At 40.4% G+C, this 24932-nt stretch overlaps 1 protein-coding gene across 3 annotated transcripts in view; it reads right to left on the reverse strand.

The window, feature by feature from the left end:
* Fmnl2 (formin like 2) overlaps positions 1-24932 on the reverse strand; it is a 286190-nt gene that overhangs the window by 89386 nt on the left and 171872 nt on the right. For all 3 annotated transcript variants that reach the window (XM_055600033.1, XM_055600035.1, XM_055600034.1), the window contains exons 3-5: positions 18500-18580; positions 13160-13236; positions 1322-1405 (exon numbers count right to left, since the gene is read on the reverse strand). In XM_055600033.1, the coding sequence (XP_055456008.1) occupies positions 1322-1405; positions 13160-13236; positions 18500-18580 (242 nt within the window). The remainder of the gene's footprint in view (positions 1-1321; positions 1406-13159; positions 13237-18499; positions 18581-24932) is intronic.

Below are 24932 nucleotides of genomic sequence, written 5' to 3' on the forward strand. Positions count from 1 at the left end.
ACACACACACACACACACACACACACACACACACACACACACACACATATATATATATATATATATATATATATGTACATATATATATATAGATATATATATATATATACACATACATACATACAGGCAAATACCCATATACATGAAATAAAAGGAAATATGTCTGCCTTTGAAAAAAACAAAACAAAACAAAAAAACAGTGCATTCACAAAGTCGAGGCAGGAAAATTACCACATACTTAAGGCTAGTCTTATGTATGTCTTGAAAGCTTATCTTAAAATAATAATAATAATAATAATAATAATAATAATAATAATAATAAACACCACAACAAGGGGAAAAACAAACAGCTCTTGGATTGAAGCATCTTCTTGTCTAATTAAAAACACAGCATCATGACTATCTCACTCTGCACATGTGAGACTATCTATAGATTTTGAACTATTTCCTGATTAAAGGATAAATGTTGAAAGGAGAAGGTCTCATTCAACTGTACACGTTGAAGTCTTATTATAGGCCATCCCAGAAGTCATGAACATGAAGAATCATGTGGAATACTATGACTAGGCAACTTAATTTTTTCCTGCCCTGCTCCAAGTTCTTTTACATGTGGCAGGAAACCAAAGACTGCAAATACACAGACAGCAGAAAGAGACCACCAGGGTTCCACCCTCCAGGGCCACTATACCGGTGTCTGACATTGCATCTTTATCTGTTCATCTGCCAAAATACACCTATAGCATTTCCCCTCAGTGCTGAGATTGAACCAACGGCCTCACACACGATAGGCAAAGGCTTTAATATAGACCTACACCTGAGCTGTATCCCAAGGTTGGGGTGTGGGTCAGTGCTGCAATACAGACTTAGCATGGGCCAGGTCCTGCTTCAGTCGTCAGCACAGCAAAATTTAATAAAAGGTGAAAGGACACTCATTTTCTGCTATTTCTTCTGTTTATTCAGCAATGTATCATACATCACTCTAATGTTCTACCACATAGATTCATGTGACTCAAGCCCTCGGGAAGTCATTCTTTTGCACTGTGGCTACAACTCAGAAGCAAATCAGGTCCTGGATTTGATCCCTAGCACAGGACATAGGTCTTCAAGGTGGTTTTTACACACCTGTTTTATTTCTGCCTTAAAGGCATTTCTAATACCAATTGTGTGATTTCTCTTTAGATACAAAATCAAAGATAAATCTTTTTAAACTTTCTCCCACATTGGTTTGTGGGTTTCTGCCCTCAGTGAGGTATGTGATTTTACCACTGGGCTACATCTTCACCATATGAAACTGATGTGCAACCAAGCTAAGTTTACTTACGTGACTGCATACTGAGCAAAAGATAGATACTCCACAAGAACATCCAGGCCTTTGTTTTCTTCATTCAAAAACTCTCTGACCCATCTGGGGAAAGAAAAAAAAAATCACTGTTGACATTGATCATAGGTCTATGGAAAGGATATAGTGAATAGTTTGTTTTTTTTTTTTTTTCCTCAAAACATCCAAAGTCTGAAAGGAAATGTAGAAGAAGGCCTTGACTATTTCACAAGAAGTAGGCATGTCTGGACAGGGTATGAAAACCATAGATTATGACAGGCAGGGGTAGTGTATGCCTTTAATCCCAGCAATTGGGAGGATCTCTGAGTTTGAGGCCAGCCTGGTCTACAGAATGTGTTCCAGGACAGCCAAGGCTGCACAGATAAAACCCTGTCTCAAAAAATGAACGAAAGAAAGAAAAAGAATGGAAAGAAGACAGGAAGGCAGAAAGGTAGGAAGGAAAAGGAAGGAAGGAAGGAAGGAAGGAAGGAAGGAAGGAAGGAAGGAAGGAAGGAAGGAAGGAAGGAAGGAAGGAGAAAGGAAGGAGAAAGGAAGGAGAAAAGAAAGAAAGAAAGAAAGAAAGAAAGAAAGAAAGAAAGAAAGAAAGAAAGAAAGAAAGAAAGAAGGAAGGAAGGAAAGAAGAGTCACTCATGAGGATAAGGAGCAAAGAAACACTTGCACAATAACCCCATCCTTGTATTTGACTGTCTAAAGACTTTTAAGACAAGCTATTTCAAAGAGGTTTCTAACAAAAGCACTTTGTCTAAATGTACTTTTCAACCATAAGTGAACGCTAGCCTTGTTGTTGAAAGAACCAAGACTAGACAAAGAATAAGGCAGACTAAGGACATGGTACTGTAGCCACTGCGATCTAGGCCTGACTCCAAATCTACGCTCATTCCTTTTTGGCATACCCAGCTAAAGAAACCACTAAACCACCAATGAGAGGCCAATGCTTATGGCCTTCTGGAAATTCAATAGGGATAACGGCTTGCTTAATTTTTTCCACGACTATGAAAGCCTTTAAAAGACAGCAGGTACCACAGACCATCAGCAGGGATAACACATGACAAATACTTTCAAAGATTCTTTTAGCTTTTAGCTTGCATTTGAGTGCTGTGTTACAGTTCGCCAAGAATAGCCACACATTTGTATTTGCTGTCCAAAATGACTCCAAAAGACAAACGAATCCACATTTTTGAAGCCTGAGGACAAAATTCTGTCACCTGACTTTACACAGTTCCCCCCCCCCATGCATTCCTCATCAGAAACTATGCAGATACCAGGGACTGTGTGTGTTCTGTACGTATTTTGTGTGTGTGTGTGTGTGTGTGTGTGTGTGTGTGTGTGTGTGTGTGTATCAAGGACTCTGTGGGTATATCAGAAGAATCCATCACTCAGTGTTTGAAGCTCCAAGAACTGACGGGTAGAAAATATGGCTGCACTCACTGTAATAACGCAAGAGCCACGGGAACATGCTGAAATCCAAAGCAGTTGTAGCACTCTGGGAACACTGAGTCAAAAGGCTGCCCAGCTACGGCTGCACCACAGCTACTGTGGAAGCCATACTTCCTAGCTGGGAAAGCAGCAGCCCAACAATGGTCCCATGTCTAAGAAAGAGCAGTACCTTGAGAGATTTCTGGTACAATAAGAATCTAGTAGGTTCCAGATGCCTTGTTTGTTGTTTGGTTGATTTTCTGGTCTACTACTTCTGTTTCCTCTCTTTGGCCCTTCATCATCTTGATGGTGCAGATCCAGGTATACAGGAAGTATCAGGAGTCAGGCAGGAAGGTGAAAAACTGGACACCCTGACTTACATTCTTCTAAGTGCTTCAGTGAGCTACCACAAAAGCTGTGCATTTAACCATAGCTGTGTATAAACAAACATTTAAAAGGCGCCTGGAATGTCAACATCAGCAAAGGAACCCCATCTGTTGGGTCTCACAAAACATCTTTGTTAATAGACCTAAACACAGTACACAGGACTGTCTTCTGGTAGAGGCAGAAGTTTCTAGGACAGCTACACATAGGATCTCACCACAACCACTTCCAGATACTTGTTAATTCCCCCTAAACAGCAAAGTCTCCATTTTTAAATTATGAACATTTTTAAATGACGACAGTCAGAAGCTTAGAAACAGACGGGGAAAACATATTTCTTATAACTGACAGGGGGCTTGAAAATGCTAGCACCTCTGTGAACGCCTGTGGTGGCCTTTCGATCCTTCCTCTTTGCTTCTCCACTGCTCCTACTGTACACTATTCTGTTTGGTTGCTCACTAATGCAGGAGTTTAGAATAGCCATTGAGGTTCCTTCTGCAGACACTTCCACAAAGAGCACAGATACCCAAGGGTGCCATGAGTTCCTGCTACTATGCACTCACCGGCACCACCATCTCATGTAGACAGGAGAGTCGGCCACAACCTGCACAGGAGGAAACTTGACCCAGACACGAGGAACTTGACCTTCAACAAAGCAGGAAATAGCCAAAAATGGCAGGTCTATGAATCTTTTGATTCAGCATGCTAACATGTGTGGCAGATTTTGATGCAAGCAAAGGTTTAATTTGATTCTTTACTCCAACATGCTAATTGATGTCCCATTTGCTAACTATGAGCAAAAGCCCCAGAGAGGTAATTTTCAAAGTGAGATTGGAACCTGCTGCTTAGGCCCTAAAGTGGCATAACTTGCCCCTGGTTTAATGTAACAAAATGGATTCTGGTCCTAAGGTTGCATGATCCTCCTTGGATATTTAATGTCACTTCAATAACCTAAGTGATTTAGGAAAGACTGAGACATAATGCATTCACCACTGATTATTCTGCCTCGTTTGTCAATGATGCTCATTTAGCTAAGTCGCTCCATAGTAAGTGTACGGATCATAAGAAAAGTCAAGCCTCTCTCTTTTCCCATCCTCTTGGTAGAAACCCCTTCTGACAGGGAAATTCAGCATGGGTGAGAACAGTCCAGAGTGATCATCCAGAACTGTAAGAGGAAGGAAAGAAAATGGGAAAAGATGTAAAGTGGCAGATGTTAAAGGGGTGTCTTAAATATCAGGGACCAAAAGAAATATGGGGCCCAGAGACTTGACCCAACAGGTAAAGACTCTGCCTCATGAATTCAATCCCTGAGACCCAAACAGCAGAAGAAAGAACCAACTGCTGCTAGGAGTTGTCTTCTGATCTTCCCATATGCCCTGCCCCCATGCACAAAAAAATAAAATAAAATAAAAATGATGGGGGCTGGGAATGGACACTTCATGCCTTAATTTCTGCATTTGATCATACAGTGAGCCTGTCACATCTGTGGAGCTCCATTCTCCTCTCTGTGCATGCTCTAATCTGTTTTATACATTGCCAATAGGCAAACAGCTTCAAATTGAGTGATTATAGGTTTTGGAAAACAGAATTATTTCTGACTCTGACAGCATGTATTACTTCCTAAGTGCCTTGCAAATTCAAATGTGATTACCATATGTTATAAATTTGAGTTTAGGCAAATTCCAAATCAGATGCTTGGAAGCTTGGAGAGACAGGGATAATGAGAAAGTGTTCTGGAAAAAACTGTAGCCAAAGAAAGACTTTACATGCAAACAAGTCAGAACTGAAGTACACGCTGCTCACAATGTGCTCTCAAAGTTTTGTTCTCCCTGCCTCCCAAAATCTTAGAGGCAAATTTCTTCATACAGAAAATGAAGTCTTAAAAACCCCCTCCTGATATACAACATCCAAGTTCAAGCAAATGGCAAGATGAACAAAAGAGAGACGTCTTACTCCCTTTGCCAGGCTGTTGAAGAGGAAAGTCTGATCGTCAGATGGCTGGCTGGAACAAAAGCTGCTGAAAAATCAGGGCACAAGAGAGAGGTCAGCATCACCCAGAGTCAGCCAAAGCCAGTACTGTACTGTGCACAGTTCTCAAAGTGTACCCATCACTGTTCGGAGTCCTGCAAGGTCTCTCAGCATACCTCTCAGAAGTATTGATACATACAAAGCCTTGGGTTTAAACTTTAAAAAAAAAAAAAATCTGATCAAAAACCAAACAAACAAAAAACCTGACCCTGTGATCCTGACACACTTCGATTCGAAGGAGACCAGGTAACAGTGCTGAGGCAACACATGGATTTATTTATCACATCCTTCACCCAATGCAATGATGGGACAAAAGCATTTCTGCTGAAGAATATCCTCAGTAAAGTGATTTATTAAAGATGGATGGTGAGTACACATCTTTCTGTTCTTTGTGACAAAATTAGAAGCCATGTGAAAAACATCTGCTGCCTACCCATGCACCTGGGCAGTCTTGTGCAGGGCAAGACTGCACAAGAGGAGTCATTTTTGGTAAGGGAGGAACCATTTTTGTAAAAATGACTTACAAATGGTGCTGATAACATTTGAGGGACTTGAAAGACATTTCCTCAAAAATGAATGAAGTCAGCCTGTTGCTTTGGGGAAAACATAATATGTGTCACTACTAATAAACTTTCAGCTTAAATGAAATTAAGAATTTAGGAAAACCAGTACTTATACTAGTTTGATAGCTTCATAATGATTAAAAGTGTATCCTGATGGCAGCGGTGGTTATTAACAAAAATGATTTTTAAAAATATTATAGCTGGGCAGTGGTGTCACACATCTTTAATTACAGCACTTGGAGGCAGATACAGGTGGATCACTGTGAGTTCAAGGCCAGCCTGCTCTACAGAGGGAGTTTAAGGACAGCCAACTCTACAAAAAGAAACCCTGTCTTAAACAACAACAACAACAAATTGTAGAATGACATGTTTCAACACTGGAAAGAGCAGAAGCCTCGGTGAGTCTGCTTTCCAAAAGATCAGTTCAGGAATCACGTTACAGGATCCATGAGTAAAAACATATACTCAGGGCAGGAGACAGCATAGTGAATTTTATTTATTCATTCACTTTACATCCTGATTGCAGGCCTGCACCTCCCAGTCCCACCCCCTCTTACATGCCCCTTAACCCATCTTCCCATATCCTTCCTCAGAGAAGGGGGAAGACCCCATGGGTACCAACACACCCTGGCACAATAAGTTGCTGCAGGACTAGGCGCATCCTTTCCCAGTGAGGCCAGACAAGGCAGCCCAGCTAGAGAAAAGGGATCCAAAGGAAAGCATCAGAGTCAGAAAGGAGCTCCACTCCAGTTGTCAGGGTATCCACATGAAGAACAAGCTACACATCTGCTACATATGTATGGGGAACCTAGGAGTAGTCCATGCATGCTCTTTGGTTGCTGGACCAATCTCTGTGAACCCTCACATGCCCAGGTTAGTTGATTCTGTAGGTCCTGTGGACTTGTCGACCCCTCCCACTCCCTCAATCATTTCCCCAACTCTTCCACGTGATGCCCTGAGTGCTATGTTTGGCTATGGGTCTCTACATCTGTTTCCATCAGCTGCTGTGTGAAGCCTCTCAAGAAGACTTATGCTAGGCTCCTGTCTACACGCATAACAGAGCAAAATTAATAGAATCAGGTTCTCTACCATGGGATGGGTCACAAGTAGTGTCAGTCTTTAGTTGGCACTTCCCTCAATCTTTGCTCCATCTTTGTCCCTGCACATCTTGTAGGCAGCACAAATTTTGGATCAAAGGTTTGGTAGGTGGGTTGCTGTCCTTATCCTTACACTGGAAATCCTTCCTGCCTAAAGGGGGTGGTCACGTCAGGCTCCATAGCCCCAGCTGCTAGAAAGAAGTCTCAGCTAGAGTGACCCCCATAAACCTCCTGGAGCCTCCCCTGTCCAGGGTCTCTGGCAAATCCCAGAGATGTTCCCTACCTCTGATTTCCATTCTCTCACCTAGTCTTTCAAGTCCTCCACACTCCCTCCTCCTAAGCCCCACTCCTGCTCCCTCTTTCTATCCCCTCTTCTACCCACTTCCCTCCCTCCACCCATCTTCAATGGTTGAGGAACATCTATGTTGTTTCCAGTTCCTGACTATTATTAATAAAGCTGCTATGAACATAGTTGAGCAAGTGTCCTTGTGGTAAGATGGAATGATATGTCTGGGTCTTAAGGTAGAACTATTCTCAATTTTCTGAGAAACCACCAAATTGATTTCCAAAGTGGTTGTACAAATTTGCACTCCCATCAGCAAATAAGGAGTGTTCCCCTTTCTCTACAACCTCACCAGCATGTGTTGTTGCTTGAGTTTTTATCTTAGCCATTCTGATGGGTGTAAGATGGAATCTCAGACTCGTTTTGATTTACCTGATGACTAAGGATCCTGAACATTTCTTTAAGTGTTTCTCAGACATTAGAGATTTCTCTGTTGAGAATTCTCTGTTTGGCTCTGAACCCCATTTTTAAATTGGATTATTTGGTTTGTTGGTGTCTAATTTATTGAGTTCTTTGCATAATTTAGATATTAACCCTCTGTTGGATGTAGGGTTGGGAACATCTTTTCCCAGTCTGTAGGCTGTCATTTTACCTATTGACAGTGTTCTTTGCCTTAAAGAAGCTTTTCAGTTTCATGAGGTCCCATTTATTAATTGTTGATCTTAACACCTGAGCTATTGGTGTCCTTTCGGTTCAGGAAGTTGTGTCCTGTGTCAATGAGTTCAAGGATCTTCTCCACTTTCTCTTCTATTAGATTTAGTGTGTTTGGTTTTACATTGAGGTCTTTGGTTGACTTGGACTTGAGTTTTGTGCAGGGTGATAAATGTGGATCTATTTCCATTCTTCTACATTCAGATATACAGTTAGACCAGCACCATTTGTTAAAGATGCTTTCTTTTTCCATTGAATGGTTTGGTTTTGGCTTCTTTGTAAAAACTCAAGTGTCCATAGGTGTGTGGGTTTATTTCTGGTCTTCAATTCAATTCCATTGATCAACCTTTCTGTTTCTATGTCAATACCATGCAGTTTTTATTACTATTGCTCTTTAGTACAGCTTGAGATTAGGGATGGAGATATCTCTAGAAGTTCTTTTATTGTACAGGATTTTTTTTTTTTTTTGCTATTCTGAGCTTTCTTTCTTTCCTTTCTTTCTTTCTTTCTTTCTTTCTTTCTTTCTTTCTTTCTTTCTTTCTTTTTCATATGAAGTTGAGAATTCTTCTTCCAAGATCTGTAAAGAATTGTGTTGATATTTTGATGGACATTGCATTGAATCTTTTGGTAAAATGGCCATTTTTACTATGTTACTTTTATAAATCCATGAGCATGGGAGATCTTTCCCTCTTCTGTTATCTTTTTCAATTTTTTCTTCAGAGACTTGAAGTTCTTGTCATAGTTCTTTCACTTGATTGGTTAGTTACATGAAGACTGTATATTATTTGTGACTATTGTGACGGGTGATGTTTCCCTAATTTCTTTCTTGGCCTATTTATCGCTTGTATAAAGGAGGGCTACTGATTTTTTTTTTTTTTAGTTAATTTTGTATCCAGCCACTTTGCTGAAGGTGTTTATCAGCTGTAGGAATTCTCTGGTAGAATTTTTGGGGTCACTAACCACAATAAAGGCAATATTCAGCAAGCCTTTAACCAACATCAAGTTAAATGGGAAGAAACTTGAAGCAATTCCACTAAAATCAGGAAACAAGACAAAGCTGCTCACTCTCTACATCTCTTCAATATAGTACCTGTTAGAGCAGTAAGTTCTTAGTTAGAGCAATAAGACTATTAAAGACCAAGGGGATACAAATAGGAAAGAAAGAAGTCAAATTTTCACTATTTTCAGATGATACAAAAGATTTTAACAGTACATTATTAATGCCTTCGGGCATTTTCACTCAGAGAACTTTAGAGGTATCAGAAGAATGTCTACATCTATCTGAAAAAGCCACTTAAGAACTCATATTTTCCAAATGTTCTTCAGCCTCACCAAACAAAAATAAAATTCAAAACAAGCTGAATGCAGTGTCAGGAACACCCAGCTGTCTTCTATTGCAAAGAAATGAAAAAAAGAGTCTCTAGAATTTTTATGAGAAAATAAGTAAAGCTATTCTTTACAGTAAATTTTTGTTATTTAGTTATATTTCATGAAATGTTATATGTGCTAATATTCATACCATTGTTTATGTTTACATATTAAAAGTTTGCTTCCAAATATTATATATTAAATAAACTTACAATTTGTCAATTTTAGTTTCTAATGTTAAATATTACTAGACTAAATTCATATAAGCAACAATAGTTTACTGTACTCCAAAATGATTAGCTAGAATAAAGGAGTCCAGAATGTCAAAAAGTTTGGGAACTGTTAGTATGAATAATGGGCTTTAGATGTAGACAAATCCTGGTTCTAGTCTTAAGTGCTTCTTACTGGTATGGAGTAGAATAAAATAATTAACAGCTGCCCTTCAGTTTCCCAATATACATAAGAGTGGCTCGAGGTACAGAGCAGTAACAAACATTTTTTTGTGAAATAATGCAATCAATACACCTACCAAATGACAAAATGACTGTGACTATGATGATTTCCAAAGCAGCACCATCTAAGAATGAAGTGATCACAGAGTAGCCACACACATACACACATAATTTGTATACATCTTAGAAGAGTGTTGACCATTCTTTTCTCTCTTTGATCGGGTCCAGCTCTAGCCATCACCGACCCATAGAACGCCTGACAGACTAGGAAAAAACGCCTTCCCTAAGCAGTTCCGCACTGCCTTTTCTTTCTATCTACTCCCCCTGGCCCTAGCCAATTTGCTACGTTCTACGTGCCTGTGGTCTCAACCACCTACTAGTGAAGTGAAGTGAAGTCTTTTACAATGTCTGTGACCTTGTATTCAGACTGAAAAGTAATTTTCCATCATTATAGGCAGTGGTATTAAAAGAAATCACCAACACCACAGTTCCATGGATTAAAGCTAGCAAAGCTCTCCAGCTCACCCTCACCACCACAGCGGTTGCCCAGAGATTTGAGGTACCTTGGCTGTTGCCCATTCATATTGCTTGCCAGTGTGTTGTAATGGTACTGGGTTCTTTTCAAAAATATTTCAAGTAGTTTCAGGGGTTTGGGTAAATCATAACCCAATTCTTCTCCAATGCTATAACTCTTAAAAGCAAGTAAATGGGATTATTCCTAGCCAAAGTCTTATTTCAACATAGCTCAAGAAATTAATTTTCTTTCTCAAAAGTCATTCCATTTATAGAGTTTTAGGTTTATATGAAACTCAGAATCAAGCTTTCACTCAACAAAGCTGTGGCTTAAAATGTTACCTCAGCAAAACTCACTCACAACTTTAACCTTGAAACCCAGGCATGAACCAAGAAAATATTTTTTCAGGAAAAAAATGGATTGTAAGTGTAATTTCGGCCTTTAATTTCTGGAAATCATAATCTCCTAAGTGCTCAGGCGATTTTAGGTATACAAGGTCATATTCTACACATGGAATTCTTCAGAAAGATGCTATAAACTGTTGTTGAATTATTTGTAGATATTCTCCTCAGTGAATCTAACAAGCTGTTTTATATTGAAGCATCAGATCCAAGCATTTCGTTCATATGATCCAAGAACTGCTACTCTCATTTAACAGATGAGAGATTAATTTAGTTGACATAGTGAGAGCAGAGAGCTTGTGTTAATTTAAATTTATTAAAGATCAAATTAATAAATGAAGTCATGGCAAAAGCCTGAATCAAGACCTCTTCATTGAATAAAGGTGCCTAATTACCTTTCTATTGTCTTATCCAGAGTAAAAAAAAAAGACGTATGGATCGTAGCCTATCAAATTTCCTTATGGTAGCAATTGATAATTTTCACCATTTAGTAATTCTTCAGAACTAGTTCCTATCAAATGAGGTCAAAGCAGTAAGTTGAGAGAGTGAAGAAACTGATTCAAGTTTGAATCATCAAGAAAGGTCAAAATCCTGGTGTGTCGTTTCATCCAACGTGAACTTGTGCACTAATTGTAGCCACTGGGTGGGTGGGCAAAGGAGACTCTCAGCTGGTGAAGACAAAAGGAGAAAGCATCTTTTAGCATGCTTATTGTAACCTAAGGAACCTCTCCAACTGCTTGCAGACTGCAAGGGCTCTTCTCTTCTCCCAATTAGAAATGAACGTCTTGCTCTACTGTGTGATGGTCAATTTCACATTACCGCAGCAATGCTTAAAGAATGCTGCAACTTATTCTACCATTTTCAGTTGAGAATTGTCAAGGCATAGAGTTGGGCCCTACCAAATGAAATCTAGACCTAGCTCATAAGTAGAAGCAGCTATATCATTTCCTAAGTCCATGTGTACAGTCGTAAACTACCACCACCTTCATCCTGAGACAGACAAGCCTCGGGGCTTTGACCCCAGAGCCCCAATTGCCTTAATGCTTTCAGAAAGGTTTGCTAGGCAAAACATTCAGAAAAGAAAACCAGAGTGTTTTGAGGCAAAGAACTGGCTGTATAGCTGTGGACTTCCTGCAGTTCATGCAATCATCTTTAGTCATTAATTCTTTAAGTTTTGAAACGAAAGATTCAACAATTTTTCCCAATTTCAAAATCATGATTTTATTATTTGTTTTTCTGTAGTCCATTCTATAAGACAAAGCCAAGAATCAGTTCATTTTATGAAGAGTTGGTTCTGAAGGTGATAGGCATGACAAGGTAGCCTTCTACCTTGAGCATTTTACCTCAAAGTCTCCCAACTAGATCCGGGACTATCATTTCCATACTTTAAAAATCTGAAATAACTGTACTAATTAAACATCTAATAGCTTATATCAATAAGTCTAGGGCAGAAGTAAATTGCTATTCATGTCATACATCTATTTCACAGAATACTCAGTACAACTATAGTAGAATACTGACAAACAACTCCAGTCCAACAGACCTACAACGTCAGAGGGCAACATTTGAAAATATACTCAAGCCTATAGTCTTCAGTCATAGTAAACTCACAAAGCCAAAACCCAGAAAATATAAATAACTTACCCAATGGTATACTATACTTTGCTCATGTTTAAATTCTTAGTTCTTGAGAGACTAAAACAGGAGGACTGCTCTGAGTCTGAAGCCAGCCTGGTTACTGAGAGGCCAAACAAAGAAAGACTTGTCTACAGAGCAAGACCAGTACTTTCTGAAGAACCAAGAGTGCAAAATAAGGTAACTGGTGTCAGAGTGCCATGAAGATAAACCACCTGACAACGAGGTGCTATGTATTACGGCACAGAAAGAAGGGGGAAGCAACCATGGTGCTGCATGAATATTTCGTGAAGTGATTTATGAACTTCATTTTCCCTGTGTGGAATACTTCACAGTCTCAAGTGTCTAACATGAAGTAAAGAGACTCAACTCATGGCTCAAATGCAAAGAAGCGGAAGGTAAGACAACATCACTACAGTTTCCATTCCTTTTGAATGGGAAGAAATTAAGGAAAGACAAAGCAGCTGAAGGCTGAGAGAGTTCAAGGACCTCAGTTTACACCCATTCTTAAGTGTTCCTCAGCTGCTAGAGCACTGTCACATATACACAAAGCCAACACTAGTCATCATCTGTCCATGTTTACTTGATTCAAGCAAGTAAGCACAGAATTGTTAGAAAGGGCTCCAAGTCAAGGGCTACCCATTCCACCTCTACTGATTCTTACAGTCAGTGATTAGGGAACCAGCCAAGACTCCTCTCAAATAAACCTTGGATTTTCAGTCAGACGTGGTGGCACACGCCTTTAATCACAGCACTCAGGAGGCAAAGGTGGACAGATCGCTGTGAGGTCAAGCCAGCCTGCTCTACAAAGTGAGTCCAGGATAGCCATGGCTCTTGATACACAGAAAAACCCTGTGTTGAAAAACCAAAACAAACAAACAAAACCTTGGTCTTTCAGTGCTTAGGTACAATTCAGTCACTTTCCAACATAAAATGTTAGTACTAGCACATTATAGGAGCACACTTACCCAATGTGGTTGGTTCTTAATGAAATTTCCAGTTCTCTTAGCACTTGCGTAGACTCTTGAACACGCCTTCTGAATTTCTATAATTCAACAAAATATGACCTTAGTGCCTGATGCTACTGTAGCTTACTTATAATAAATTTATGTTGTCTTCTAAAGTGCATTTCTCATACTTCTTTTGTTTTATTCAAAAGCACACAAATCTTGGTCATGAGAAAAAGAACAAGAAAGGACAAGGAGAATTGCTTGCTTCATGTAATATCCTAAAGTAGATTACTTTCCCTGTCCCACATATACAATAATAATCATCATTGTTCAGGAACCCCAGGCCACCACTAGCTTCAAGTTTCACCAGGATGACTACAGACTTGAGACATAGTCATACTCATGGCAATGAAATATTAAAATAAAAGAGTAAATGGTAAAACCAATGAAAAGAAGATGTGCATAGGATGATGTGAGTGTATAGAAACCCAAACATTCATTTTCAAGAGTGTTCTTGCCCAAGGAGTCACTGATGATAGCATACATGAAACTCAACAGAGATTTGGTGGCCACGGTTTTTATTAGGGGCTGATCTCATTGGTACAATGCCTCACACAAGCAACAGTTCCAGACCCCAGCAATAAATCAGGTCTTCAGCATAAACCATGTTGTTTTCATAAATGCGTTAGGCACAGAGAGCTTTTGTAGAGAATACAAATGAACTCTGATGGCCAACTTTGTAATAAGACCTTTTTTTTTTTTTTTAGATTTATTTATTACTTATACAACATTCTGTCTGTGCACCAGAAGGGGGCACCACATCTCACTATAGATGGTTATAAGCCACCATGTTGTTGCTGAGAATTGGAACTCATGACCTTTGAAAGAACAGACAGTGCTCTTAACCTCTGAGCCACTCTCTAGCCCAATAAGACCCTTCTAAAGACAGCAGTCTTGAGCATAACAGTCTTGAGTTGACCTAATACGTTCAAAAAAGGAAACAAAACAACAACAACAAAATCAGAATAGTCATGTAGAAAGTCACTCGTGAAGGGCCATGTGCACATGCATACATTCAGAATGTCCTCCCTCACTCTTGCTACCAAGAACCCACCACCTGTCTTTCTAGAGGTACCCTGTCCTTTCTTCAATGAATCCTGCTGCGATACGTGTGTGTGTGTGTGTGTGTGTGTGTGTGTGTGTGTGTGTGTGTGCGCGCGCGCGCGCATATTTTTTAAATCTAAGAAGTTCCAAGATACTATGGACTACTTTGCCCATCAGTTCTCTGGAGGATTTTTTTCCCTACAAAAACCTTAACAGTGACTATAGTCTCAGGCTACTCTGGAAGAAGGAAATTCAATGTACTATAGTCACTGTTAAGGGTTTTTTAAAGGTCCAGGCTATCTGTGCTACAGCCTGATCCTCTTAAGCTTCTTTACTCACTGGAAAAGGTTTTGTGTATTACAGCTCAGGATATGAAAGACCCTTGTCCTCTGTTGCCACCAAGTGCAATAAGAATAGAGTCCTCTATTTCCAGGCCACTCGTCATGGCTCCCACACTTCAGAGAAACAGTATCCAAAGGCAAGGAGGAGAAGGTGGTTGGTAGCATGATTCCAGACTGTGGAGTTGCAAGAGCTATGCCATATGCATGGGAACCAGTAGCCCAAAGGAGACCAGCAACACTTCTTGGCAGTGGCAGGCTCCTACTGCCCCTTCTCCTCTTCTCCTTGCTTTCTTGAAGTAGTTGTCACTGTTATTCCCAAACACTGTTAAAAAGATTGTCTTAGGTTTTTGTAATCAATATACACTGGAATATAAGAAATAGAGATATCCCCAAATATAAGGGGGGGAGTGTTCTCTCTCTGCTGCCAAGAAAGAACTAACACATGGCAAGGCCATCGACAGTTTAGAGAGATATACTAGACCTCCCTGCAATGAATATACTAAACGAGGGATTTGACAGGAAAAGGAAAGTAAGATGGGGGCCTGGCTAACAGCCAAAGTTCCTAGCTGCTTGTTAAGACATTTCAGAGAGGTTCTGTGCAGTCTCTACTGGTCCCTAAGTATACCTCAGGCTTCAAAGAAGTCATCTCCTGATGATCTTTTACAAAGGGCACAAGCATAGTACTGAAAACATAATACAGTTGTAAAGAGGTCTGACCAAAGGACATGAAGAGAGAGAAAGCGAGGGAGGGAGAGAGAGAGGAGAGTAAAAGAAAGAAAAGACAAGTAGACTGATATGGATGGTATATGCACACACATACATATTGACAGGAACACAGCCTGACAAAGCAACTGAGTCAAAGCACTGAGCTACGAGCAGCAGCAGCAGCAGCAGCGTTCATCAGACAGCTGTGATGGCTGTGCTCAGCACTGTAACTTGCAACTTTCTGATGCTGAGACAAACTAAAATTCACCCTGTGCTGCATGCTCCATGGAGCAGCTCAATTTTCAGTTGGACTTTGGAATGCAGAAAAGCCTTAGCATCCACTTTTGCTAACACATAGCTGTGAGCGTTAACTCTTTGCATTTCTAAACTGCATCCACAAAATTTTAAATTTAAATTTCTCTCCTCAAAGAGAAACCTTGAAATTGTAGGACCCAGCAGAAAGCAAGAGCCAGGGAGGATTCCTGGCTACTAAGGAATCACTACCTAGCAGTCCCTAGCTTCTCCTTTTCCTCACAGATACATGCCAGCTATAACCCAGGGAGGCAGCTGAGCCCAGATAGGCCACACAATAGGTTTCTACTCACAAATGTAGAGTCAGCAAAGGACCAGACTCCTGTCTTCATGGTCTGTAACCTCTTTCCATGCTAGACATGAACACAGCCTTCCCTGAGACACAGGCTAATAAAGCTGGTATAAAATGAGAAGACTGGTTTATGAAATCCTGGACTCAGAGATCTCTAATTTAGGTTCTTCCTTCCCTTCCCTAGGGGTTTCCATTTAAAGCTATTCTAAACAAAATGTGCTTGGGTATCTTTTAAGGGCAAACTAAGTATCTTCTATTCAATTTGAACAAAAGATTAATGAATGGACTATTGGAGGACCCTGAGCACAGCTGAAGGAACCCTGCTCAGCCTAGGCAGTCTGGCTAAAATCTAAAGGCCATATCTGAACACTCTCCAAACACCGTACCACAGCTGAGAATTTTAAGCTCATTTACCTGAAAGCCATGTCTTATTCTAAGCAAATCTCCTTTTTTCTGGGGCTCAAGCGTTACAATTACGTTATGTGGATCAGATCCTTTCCTATTGCCAGCTCCTGACAGAATCTTACTGCGGCAAGGAGTCGGGGTGCTAATCCAACATCCAGGCCATTTCTCCTGAGATGAATGACAGACCTTGAACAGACCAAACAAGGCTGTTCAGGTGGACACATGGGTCAGAACAGACAGATACAACCACCATCAGGCTCATTCCTTTATTAAGCGCTCTGGGAAGGAATGAGATGATTAAAAAGAGGTGCCCTATTTTTTCCTGTTTGGTTTTCTTTAGGTCTCCTGAGGGTACGGGCTAGGGGCCGAGGCGGCAGTTTCTGGAAGTATGGTTATATACCTCATGCTTTCTGGAATATGGGATTATTTCTAGAATGAACTGCATGTTGCATGAGGAGAGGGCTCACTCGATCTGTATATAAATACTTCCATGCCAGCCCTACTCAGGTCATACGAATGTGCCTAGTGCTAGTGGAACACTCTACCACCATCTCAAGTCTGGGGATTTCTAAAGAACCAGTAGAATTACTTTTGTATAGACTGAGCACCCTTGCAGAAACAATAGTTTTAAAAAGCTTTTTTTTTTTTTTTAAAGAAAAAATAGGATTTCTATTATGTGTGTTTCACAGGTGTTCCTTGTCACAGCATTACCTGACCTTTAAAATTAAGGTTGTTCTATGCACCGGGCAAAAAATAAATCAGAGAAACTCATAGGGGTTAAACAGCTATTGCTTTCTGAAAGGAAAAAGAGGATGAGTACAGACCTTTTTAAAAATGATCATCAAATTTCTGAGGGGGAGAAATATTACCAGGGCATTCACAGAAGATGAGGGAAACCATGGGACATAATTGCTCAGTATGGAACCAAAGTGTGCATCTCCATTTCCTTTTCTTTTAAAAAAAATTTATTTATGTGTATGAATGTTTTGCCTGCGTGAAAGTCTGTGCACCACGTGTGTCCCTGTTGTTCCCAGAGGTAAAAAGAATGCCCTAGAACTAGAGTTCCAGATGAATAAGAGTCACCACATGTGTGCTGGGAACTGAACCCAGGCCCCCAAAAGAGTAACAAGCGTTCTAAGCCACAGAGCCATCTCTCTAGCCCCTGGATCTCAAAGTTCAATCATTATTTCTATCGTTTAAAACCCTCTTGTCTGCAAGTAAACCATAGGACAAACTCTCAAGAAACCTCCAGGGGAAACCAGAGCTACTCTTTTTTGTAGGACATTTTTTTTGGCAAGGGGGCATATAGGCAATGAAGAGTTAGGATAGAAAAATGAAGAGAGAAAAGTTAGGGCAGAGTGGAAGGGGAGAGAGAGGCACTACCACAACCAAAAAAAAAAAAAGGAAAGCGAAGAGTGAGGCAAGATGCCTGGAAACAGCTAAAAGTGTGCTTTTCTTCTCTCAGAAATCACGGCTCAGGGTACAACAGAGGGTATTCATTCAGCTTGAGAAGCCTTGAAAGCAGGAGTTGTGAAGGCCAAGGGGAAAGACAAGTGCTATCTGGTACAAAGTCATCAAGGACAGTTCTGCCCTGAGACATCCCTGGGCTGACCCAGCCTGCGGGGCTGTGCCAGGCGACATGCTTAACCACAAGGCATCGGCTTACGCCAATTGTGCAGCTTCACAAAGCAGGGCTTGTTTGCAAAAGGAGAGATGGTTAAGAATGAAATCAGCTATTCCCTCCTTACCTTCTTAGGGGCTGGGGCTGGGGCTGGAGCTGAGCAAGCTGGGAAACACCAACAGAGGATGTCAGTGTGCAGCTAGGAGGACAGCCCCAGAGACTTTCCAGGGTTCTAGAAGTTACACCAAGATGTGAAAAGACAAGCATAGCATTTGGAAGGCCTGCTTTGTTGGGGGCCTAAGCACCTCAGAACTGGACTCACTCATTGCCTTGAGCAATGGGAACTGACAATATCAGTATCCATCAGAGGAACGTCACTGTTGTTTAGGGAAGTTTTCATTTAAGTGCTGAAGATGTTTTTCCCCTTTGCCTTCTCATGTTGATGGCCTCCAAAGCATGCCTGGAGCTCTGGGAAAAACTAACAAAAAAGAAAAGAACTCTTTCCTTTCTGATGTGTAATGGGACTCTATCCATTAAAGAGGAAGCAACAGCCAAGAATGGAAATGTATCCACCTTACCTTCCTGGTTACAGCTGGATCCAGGTAGCCTTTGAGCTTCTGAATGTACGTATGAGGAGGGTTCTTCACCTGGAATCGTTCCTGCAGGAAACACAAAGTTAAGTAAACAGCAGAAATGGTATGAAGGAGTACCACAGCCAGCCGTATGAAACACATTCATGTCATTACTCATGACCAAACACACCTCCAGTGTGAATGTGGCTTTGCTAAGAACCATGACGGACTGATTGTTCTGCCTTCATGTGATCTCTTTGCACAGAGGAAAGCAAGGCTGAAAAATATGCAGTGTTCTCTTCCATAACATAGCTAGTGAGTGATACCACAGGCCTGAATCCATGTCCTCCCAGCTCCAGAGAGGGACTGCTTTCCCTGAAGGCTAGGCAGCAATCACTCAAAGGACCATGCTTGGCCTATGCTTTTCAGATTTTCTGTCAGTAGAAGGTCAGCCTAGTGAATTCTTTGGGATATCTTCAGTGTTGGCAATCTTTCACTTTGTAATAAGTTATCTTTAAAAATAGCCATATTTGAGTCAAGACTGGATAAAACTAATTTGTTTCAAAAATGAGTACTGAGTTAAATGCTGAAAGGTGGCTAGCGTTTAGGTGTGCGAGAGTATGTAAACAGGCACGCATGTTATCCTTACCAGGTTTCTAAAGCAGCCTTCAAATTAAAGATCCCAAACTGTGGTGCACTCAAAGCTGAGGTCAAGGACTGAAGGAAAAAAGGTTCAAAATCAGGAAGGGAAATTCTGAGGGAGGCTTTGTGGACCTGAGCAAATGAATATATGTTGTGTTTTATATGTATGAAACGTTTAAATACATCAGCTCTAAAAGAAAGGTCCTTACTGTGTTCTTTCCCACTCAACAACTCAAAAAATATATTCCTGGTAATTCTTAAAAACCATATTTTAATTTCTTCTACAGGAGAATTTTCTAGTATCACAGCAGCAGTGACTGGCCAGAACAAGATTAAGCAGTTGTATATTTCTTCCAAGAGTGCCATTAATTCCAGTACTCCAGAAGCAGAGACAGGCAGATCTCTAAGTTAAAACACTGGTTGATATGCTAATGTAGGAGGAGAATATCTCACAGGGCTCTGACCCTAGACAAAAATCTTCAGGCAATTAATGACTGCTGAGAAAGAATTAGTCTTCCCCAGAGATGAGCCCTATGATTGGTCATCCAATACCAACTGACTATCCCTAAAAAGAAACATAAAGCAACATGAAAAGAACTCAGCATGCAGAACTTATTTGTTTGTATAGTGATAATTGTTAAAAGGCTATAAATTTGAGAGGGAACTGGACATGGGTGAAACTGAAGAGAAAAGAGGGAATTAGGAAATGATGGAATTATAGTTTAATTAAAAATAAAATAAATTTAAAAAGAAAATACCAGTGTTTAACATTTTATAACAGGGTAAAGCACCTCGTAGTGAACCATTTCATTAACATTTCCTCAAAAATGATCAGGTAACTAGTACAGCATATGAACTGTGTCTCAATAGAGATAAAGAAGAGATCACACTGCTGTTAATTATTATACATCCCTCGTGTACAGATTAAAAAACTTCTCACTAGTAAAGGAAATTTTATTTTAGTCCAGGTACATAATCACCTTTCATCCAGGGCCAAACTTTGTTTCTCAAGGATTAACTTATCTTTAAATGACACTTTATTCCTTATATGGCTGAACTCACTCAAAACCATTTATTGGTAGGTAGTTATATTAAGCATTATATAGACAAGAGAATGGAAAAGTAGGGGATTTGGTGACCTCCTGGCATCATTTTGAATGGTATGTATTACATACATTTGTTATACACATTAAACTATATGAAAGATTCACATATTACATCAAAGATTCAGGCTCAGCTTCCCAACTCTCTGACCCTTGTTCTTTTTTCCATATTATATGAGCGTGCTCATCTTGAATTTCATAGAATAAAATTCTATGGCTATCTCAGCTGCTTAGAATTCTGAGGCAGAAAGACTTCAGATTCCAGTTCTATGCAGACAGCGTAGTTGAACCCCATCTCAACAAATAAATGAGAGTAAATTGAAAACCTGCTCTATCTTCACTCATTCTCACTACATAAAACAGTATTTGTTCAAGGAGTTGAGTTTCTTTTTAATATCATATATGTATGTCACTTTTCTCATAATTTAAATGTCAGGTTTGTTTTGTTTTTGAGACAGGGTCTTGAAAACAGCCTCTAAGTCTTCCTACCTTAGCTTCCTTTAGGCAGGGGTTACAGATAATTCACACCATGCTCAGCTAAAGATGAGTTTGTAAAAGTACCCCACAAAAGACAGCAAACACTCGGCACAGAACACAGCTACAGCAGGCCTGCTGAACAGTATAAATTAGTCAAATTCAGGTCAGCGCTAAAGGCACATGCTGCTGATCCTATTCAATATCCCTCTTGGGTCTATGGCTGTCTAATACCTTCATAATCACATTTCTCATTAACTGCCTCCTCTAAGGTGAGTCGGCCTAGGCATAGACCTGCTCTATAGATAAGAGGAAGGATGAAGACTTTACCAGACTCCACTTAGTTGTGAGGGATCAAGTTCATTGCCACCAAACTGGAAAAGCTAACAAATTAATGCAAATAAAAAGTAATTCATACAAGTAGACCTGGACTCCCAAGGAATGAACAGTACCAAAGTCCCCAAAGGGACATACATTTTTGTTTTATTTAAAAAAACAATCATAAATTTCAGAGAAGTTGGTATAGGGCATACCTGTAGAAGAGATACTTATAAGAGTGGGGGCAGAGAGCACGATGAGACAGAAGAGGACAATGGAGTAAAATGAGGCACAACCGCTAAACCATTACCTACTTTATCTACCAGTTGGTAAAGAAGCCAGGGCTATAGGAGAGTGGTTCTCAACCTTTGGGTCGTGACCCCTTCAGGTGCCTGTAAATCAGGTAACCTGCACATCGGATATTATATTATGATTCATAATTGTAGCAAAATTACAGTTATGAAGTAGCAGGTAAGATAATCTTGTAACATAAGGAGCTATGTTAAAGTGCTGCAGTATCAAGAAGGTCGAGAGCCACTGCTGTGGAAGAGGCAATCTCGCTGTAGAGCCGTTTAGAAGCGTCCCTCTGGTGGTGATTGGATTTTAAAAGCATTCTGCAAAGTAAGCCCCTGCCTCAAAACATTTTAAACCTTGCTATTCTATTTAGATTACCCATTTCAAGGTATTCACACAAATATCAATTGTAATGGTCATTTTATTCATTTACGCATTCAGAACACATATGAGAAGACACTACTATTTTAAAAAGTCAAAGAGAAATAAATTCAATTCTTCAGTTCCAGGGTGTTAAATCTCATCTTCGTGCTACAGCACACAGCATTATGATACAAAGTAGAATATGATAAGAGCCATATGTGAGCATCCCCAGTTCAAAGAGAGGTGAGGCATTTTCCAACTGTGCTGATCAAAGGGATGTCCCTGGAGAAAGAGGGTTTTGGATTCAATGTTGAAAGAGAGGCAGCACAGAGCTATCCCGAGTGTGTGTGCAAGGCAGGAGACAAAAAGTGTTCCAGATGAGGAAGCCTGGGAACAAAGGCAGAGGTGCTTGGAGTGTAATTTCAGAGGCAAGAAGGAAAGGAAAATAAAAGAGAGAAAGAGAGAGAGAAAGAGAGAGAGAAATAGAGAGGATAGAGAGGGAGGGAGGGAAGGAGGGAGGGAGGAAAGGAAAGGAGAGAGAGAGAGAGAAAGAAAGAGAAAGAAAGAAAGAAAGAAAGAAAGAAAGAAAGAAAGAAAGAAAGAAAGAAAGAAAGAAAGAAAGAAAGAAAGAAAGTCAGGTCCAGGACCTCAGCGCAGGGAAAGTCATGGCATAAAGACTCTCAGGTTGCCATTGGAATAGACAAGAGAGGATGCTGAATCATAAGCTAACAAAGAGTGAGCAATTAACAGGGTCAACACAGTGTTTTTAACTACTAGAAAGACAGATGGATAAAACTGCATGACTCCCCCTTTTCCTTTCCTCACATTAAAAGCTGTCCATTTCTGCATAAAACTAGAACTGAAAAGCCAGCATGCCAGATTCCTTCCACAGCCATGGTTTCTTGGAGAAATCTGAAGCATTCTTTAGCTCAATATGAAATCACTTTCCTCGTCTGGGGAGGTGGGGGACACTCAAGAGTTCCATTACAGCTATCAGACTAAAAACAACTGTGATGAGGCTTTTCCAAATAATCTCCATTATTTAGACTAGCAAAAGTTTCTTCTAGTCCAGTCTAGTTCAAGAGGGCTTTCTTGATCAAAATACTCTGTGACTCATCTTCTAATATGCTGGGTTAATTGGGCTTGCTTAATTCCTATTCATCACTCATCATTTTCCTCAGTGTAAGGGTGCACGCTGAAGTTTTTGATCTTGTGATGAAGAGGCCACCCTGATGGGGTTGGCCAATGATTTCAGGTGGTCCAGTGTACAGAGTCAACCACCCCAGTGCTCACTATAAATGCTGTTATTGTGACTGAGGATCGAGAACTAGACACACTAGTGAAATGTCAAATTGGCACCGGGATAAGCTTTCAATTAACCTCCAGATGCTTTGCTCTCCTATTTTAACAGCCAAAGATTTTGATTTTAGATTGCTATTTCTTAATGCACAAACAGCCAAAGTCCTTTACCTAATGCAAGCAAGGGTACTTATTAAAACTACAAATTCTCTTCACCTAATCCATCAAATACCTAGGAATCTGTGTTGTTCTTAATCTTAAATTTTTCATGTATGTCTCCTGGACAAGCAAACGTATTGAGCACAGCTTTACACTTTAGCTTCTACTCACAATTACAGAATTCCTCTCTTTAGTTGATCTAAAAAGGAAACGGACCTGTGTTTTGCCAAGTGGAGATATGGGAAGATGTTGAAATGTGGCATATCTATTGTTATGTCTTTGCATTCATGAGCGTTTTACAAAATGGCAGCAAATAGTATGGGCATGAGGAGCCAACTGCAGAGCACTTGCCTAGAGTGACAGGCTCTGAAGTAGATATTCAGTACTGTGTTTTTGTGGGTTTTTTAAGATTTTTTTTTTTTATATGAGTGCTCCATCTACATGTACATCTGCACAACAGAAGGCACCAGATCACATTATAGATGGTTGGGAGCCACCATTTAGTAGCCAGGAACTGAACTCAGGACCTCTGGAAGAACAGACAGTGCTCTTAACCACTGAGCCATCTCTCCAGCCCTCCTAGTATTGTTTGTTTTAAAGCCTTGTTTCTTCGTCTGAAAAAGCGGAACTATGAAATCTTCTATCCCATTTATTACACCACCCAAGAACTTTACTTCAGGGTAACTTCAGTGAGCACAAAGACTACAGAGTCCTCCAGAGGTGATCATATATCACAACAACAAAACACTGTATATCAGGAAAAGTGAATAACAGTGGAGAAGGGGAAGAGAGCAAAGGAAGAGAGGGAGGGAGGGAAAAAACATGTAGGTCAGTGAAATGAGCCTTTGGGCATGTCTGTCTGTGATAGCCTTTCCAGAGAGGATGAGATCATGAGAGCTGTCACCTAGTGAATGGATTAATCCTTCAAAGGATTCGTAATATGTTGCTTCTGTTCAAAGATGGTGAAAGGAAGCAGGTCACTGAATGAGCACACTTGGTCTCTAGGCCCTCAACTACATTCCCTCTCTTCCTCTGCTTCCGGTCGTCACAATATGGATTGCTCTAAACTGCCATGCTGTCCTCAACCCGGTGACAAACATGAACCTCAAGAAACATTTTTCCCCTTAAACTGTTAAGGTGGGCATTTTGCATTGACACAGCAATGCAAAAGTCTCCCCCCTCCCCCTCCCTCACCTAAGCAGCCTCAAGCCTGGATAATTAGAAATAAAATCAAGCAACTTGGCACTCTTCTAGTTAAGTAAAATCAGTTTTTCTCACTGCTGCAGTGAGGATTCTAATACTTTCCTTGAGAGTTCTTCCTGGCCTGGCAGTAGTGGCTTGCACCTTAAATCCCAGCAGAGGCAGATGCAAGTAGATCTCTGGGAATTCAAGGCCAGCCTGGTGTACACAGGAAGTTCCAGTCTAACTAAACCTACACAGGAAAATCCTGTTTCAAAAAAAGAGAATGTTCTTCCTGAATGCCAGACAACAGAGAATACAGAGATGGGAGCTCCGTTCCATGTGCAGACTCCAAGAAGTTAAGTTTTTCTGAAAGATGCTGTGCACAGGACCTAGCATGTCACTCTCCACAATGCCAGGACAATAAACTGAATCAATTGGTGATGCAGAAGCCATAATTGCAAGGTGTTCTAAGGTCACCTGCTAGTACTTTTAGTAAAGCACTAAAGAAAAAGAATCAAAACACATCAACTATTTGCAAGATATTCAGAAGTCATTTGATGTGTGTGTGTGTGTGTGTGTGTGTGTGTGTGTGTGTGTGTGTGTGT

The sequence above is a fragment of the Psammomys obesus genome, unplaced genomic scaffold (genome assembly GCF_907164565.1).
Source record: "Psammomys obesus unplaced genomic scaffold, mPsaObe1.curated_primary_1811, whole genome shotgun sequence".
NCBI classification, from domain to species: Eukaryota; Metazoa; Chordata; class Mammalia; order Rodentia; family Muridae; genus Psammomys; species Psammomys obesus.